At 39.3% G+C, this 4261-nt stretch overlaps 1 protein-coding gene and 1 long non-coding RNA gene across 2 annotated transcripts; one reads left to right on the top strand and one right to left on the bottom strand.

The window, feature by feature from the left end:
* The first annotated feature begins 253 nt into the window (after positions 1–253).
* LOC127749316 (uncharacterized) lies at positions 254–643 on the top strand. The gene is made up of 2 exons (XR_008011076.1): positions 254–419; positions 507–643. It is a non-coding gene; the product is annotated as an uncharacterized LOC127749316 (long non-coding RNA).
* Positions 550–4255, bottom strand: LOC113208235 (activin receptor type-1). Its single transcript, XM_052267017.1, has 9 exons — positions 4104–4255; positions 3296–3684; positions 3026–3215; positions 2713–2930; positions 2410–2624; positions 2107–2329; positions 1833–2020; positions 1201–1426; positions 550–1122 (listed from the first exon to the last, which is right to left on the bottom strand). The coding sequence occupies exons 1-9, from the start codon at positions 4159–4161 to the stop codon at positions 985–987; spliced, it is 1845 nt and encodes a 614-aa protein (XP_052122977.1). The 5' UTR covers positions 4162–4255; the 3' UTR covers positions 550–984.
* Positions 4256–4261: the final 6 nt, after the last annotated feature.

Below are 4261 nucleotides of genomic sequence, written 5' to 3'. Positions count from 1 at the left end.
AAACACACAAATCATGCTGAAGACATTACAAGACTTGCTTACCAGGAGCGTCTGTTCAGACCAACTACTCATATACTGAATAAAATTGACTAAAACTGCAGATGTTCAAGATAAATAAAATTAGTTAACATCTTAAAATGAGCAGACAATGCTCACAACAGTCTTTTAACACAGCTACATGATTTGAGCCTCATTTGTGCTACCCATTTTAGCACAGCTTAGAACAACTACATTTCATTCATTGATTTAATAATATTTAATAATACAGCATTACTTTATATGCCCTATTAAAATTTCAGCACAAGTACATTACATTCAAAGCTCACTAAGGAAAGTACCATACGAGAAAAGATAAAAGTGTTACACAATGGCCCAAAAGTGATTCTATCCTCAGACAATAGGCAGAGAAAAAGACTCTTGTCTTAGTAATTCCCTCTGCATATTCAAGTCATTTTTGCAAGCAGTCACCAGAACACGAATACAAGGTATCAAATTTATCTTCCAAGAGATAGATAGATAAAACAGGAAGCAGAAATCAATTTGATTGAGGCATGGTATGGTATGAAGGAGCTATGTATAAAGCAGTGGACAGAAAGAAATTAATTTAAAAAAAAGAAAGAAAAAAAAGAGACAAGAGCCAAGTTAAAGAATTCATTGAAAATTCGGATTACTAAATGTACACATATTTACAATACCTTTACACTCACTAAGACTAATTATCACTATTAGTTCATCAAACATCCAAGATATAACATTTGTCTTTGTCATTGTAAGAAAAGTTTAAAATTCACTGACATTGTACGTCATCACCACTCAGTGTACTGGGTCCTTGGTGAATAAACTCAACATGTGATACCTCCACTTTTATAAATGACAGTATCACAGGCTATTTCCGTACACCTCCACATTTGGGGGTGATAATTAATATACTGGCAGTGCAATAGCTTTATAGCTTTAGTCACAAATATTAGGTGTGAATATCAGCTACTCAACATCCAAATGAATCTGGTAATCAGACTGTGCAAGCTTTGCTAGCGTCTTTTTAACTCTTAATGATGACAGGCGAACATGTGACTTATGGTGCCAGCACTCTTTCATCAGTTTGGCCATGCCAGTGAGAGTCTGCAAAGCAAGGAACACTATGATAGAGACAAGTAATTTTCTTTTAAAGTAGAATACAATGGTAGAATGGAAGCTTACCTCATCACATAACCATCGATTAGGAATAGTGGGACGCTGGCCATCTGAACATACCACTTTCTTCATATCCTCAAAACTAGGATCAGAAGGCACCAATCCACCAAATGGAGGTAGGTAGTCTTCTGCAATCCCATATGACATTGTCCTTCGGCAAACTTCCCACAGCACCAAACCAAAAGCATAAATGTCTGCTCTTTGAAAAGCTTCAAAGCAATCCATATTTATCCTGGAAAACGCAAAGAAGAGAGCAATGTATTTAAGGACCACATAGTTTGATATAGTTCCACTCGCTAAATGTAGACACGTCGGCATCCCTCTAAACCCGAGGCCCCATTGCAAGCGTCATTACGATGCGTGGGGCCCGGTCCCTGGCCCCCACCCGACCCATAGCTAGACCTGCCAACATCTTTTCATACGGAGAGCGGAGGCGGGTGAAGCAGGCGCGGGTGTCTTCGTCAACTCTAGGCCGAGGGATCGACCCTCGTAATGAGCGTAACCAGGCCGTTTATGAGGGCGACAGAGAAGGGCCAGCGATTGTTTCGATTTCCTTTGCGTGCCGGTGTGTCTACATTTAGCGAATGAACTATACTATTCTGTTGGCAAATTTAGAATGCTGTGAATATTGTACATACGTTTCATCCAGAATTTCTGGTGCCATATAACGTTTGGTTCCAACTCGTGGGTTCGGAGCAACATCTAATTCTCCTGTAGATTGGACATGAGTAACAGCCAAGCCAAAATCTGCTATGACACAACATCCATTATCTTTTACCAAGATGTTTTTGCTTTTTATGTCTCGGTGAGCAATAGCAGGTTTACCCTTGAGGGAAAAAAATTAAATGAGGGCTCAATTTCATCATTTAGAAGACACAAAGAGAAAAGGGGAACACACTTCACGTTTTATACCTGAGTTCCAAATATTTCTGTGTGCAAATGGACAAGTCCATTAATGGCAGAAAGACAAATCTTCATCATTTGGTGGTGGTTTAGAGTTACACGATTCAGATGGTCGTAAAGAGATCCTAGCTGATGATAGTGGGTCACAAGCCATAGCTGAGTGCATGAGTTGCGTGATGTCATATCAGATCCAATGTAGCCCAAAATACTCTCATGCCGTATCAAGACAGTGCTGGATAGAAAAAGAAATTAGAGATTAAAAACTGCACAAATAAAAAAATTGAAGCTGTAAATTAAAGAAAAATGTGTCACCTGTAAATTTGAGTCTCTCTGCTCCAAGAAGCTTCATCACGGGAGAAAAATATTTTCACAGCAACCCTTTCGCCATGCCAGTATCCTTGCCATACTTCACCATACCGGCCCTTGCCAATGCATTCAGCCAGCGATATTTGCTTAGCTAATGTCCGCTGAATTAGAAGAGGTAAACCTGACCCTGAGCCAGATGTTAGAGAGTGTTCCAAATATTCCTAAAATGGTGCGAAAGTAGATTATTGTTAACTTAACTGTGTAGAAGGAATTCATAAAACTAAAATTAACTACAACTAAGTAGCATACCCTTAAAGTCGAATCACCAGCAGCTGTAGCACGGAGAAGATCATCGGAAGCATAATATGTATCAGGGTCAGTAATGGTTCGAGCGGCTTCCTGCTTGCGTTTACGATGCTTGTGTTTGAAGTATACAACAACCAGGACACCAGCAGGGAGGAGCAGGACCATTACAGGTCCCAAAATTGCAAAAATGAGCTTCCAATCGCCACTGGATTCTTCTTCACCTATACAGAAAATTAGTTTCAAACTCTCCCTAAAAATGAACATACAACCTAGATAGATAGATATACATATTACAAATTTATAAAATTTAACACACCAAGAGTTCGTATGGGACCCAGTTCAGGGAATGAACCATCATTACAGTTGTTACCGGTGCAACATTGGACAGAAAACTGTCCCGGGTGAGAAGGAGTATAGCAAGTGAGTGGTATATGGTCACTGGTTGTTAAACAGTCTCGGGTAATGGTCTCTTTTCCATCCTTGGATCGAACGCGTGACTTATAACACTAGAATCAAATAAATTTGAATAAAATTTTCTTAAGTTCTGCAAAAAAATAAAAGTCCTCAAATTATAATTCAAACTTACCTGGAGAGCACCTACACATGGAGAACGAGGCTTGCAGTCAGGGGCTTCACCCTCACAGGATAAACAGGTATACTTCCCTTTCATTTTCTGCTTAGTATCTGGAATAACAGACTTTTCTGGTAGAGCACCTACAAACTTTCCTTTAGGCACTTCGTAGCCCAGGTCCTGCTTTTTGACTAAAACAGTATGTTCATCTTCATCATCATCATCTTGGTCCTGGTCACCATCCCAGTTCCGACTGGCAGACTTCCCTTCTTGTAAGAATCCAAAACCAGCTGCTGCAGGATGAAAAGACTGAGCCTTGTCATCTTCAACAGTAGAAATTCGAGCAGCATTCTCAGTGTCAAGCATAGGTCCTCCAGCATCATGCTCCAAGCTAAGGCTAAATCCTGAAACACCAAACAAAAAAAAAAATATGAAATTACAGGGACAATCAGCTTCTGTAACAGCTGTAGTGCGTGCAATGGGTAAATTGTTAAAGGCACTTCGGATATAAGAAGTAGCAAACGTAATTACTAAAGAAATAATTGTTATATTAGTTGTTACAAGGAATAATGAAGTGGTAAACATAGATCTGATAGAGGTTAAGAGGCACCCCTAATTGTATTATCGTATCCACAACTTTCAGCAGAACACATTTCCTCTTTTAATAATGGACAGGGAAAAAAGTAAACACGTGTTATTTTTTTTAACTTTAAGAATAACATTATGTATACAAACAGGGCAACGATGCGTATGTACAAATAGGTTAGAACAGCAACGACAACAAATCATCATCAGGCATCAGTTTGCGCATTTTTCAACTAACCTTGCACTTGACACACTACCCAGAGGGATATAATCGCGAAGTATACCACAGAATACATCACGAAATCATTGGTATGTCACGTAGTGAAATTTAAAGTAGTAAAACATGGAACCATTGTCAGTGTCTCTGCAAGCACCACCGTGATCCTTCTACATACA

Source organism: Frankliniella occidentalis, unplaced genomic scaffold, assembly GCF_000697945.3.
Source record: "Frankliniella occidentalis isolate FOCC.00 unplaced genomic scaffold, Focc_3.1 Scaffold45, whole genome shotgun sequence".
Lineage (NCBI taxonomy): Eukaryota > Metazoa > Arthropoda > Insecta > Thysanoptera > Thripidae > Frankliniella > Frankliniella occidentalis.
The sequence above is the reverse complement of the archived record's forward strand: the minus strand, read 5'-3'. Positions and strand labels throughout refer to the sequence as shown.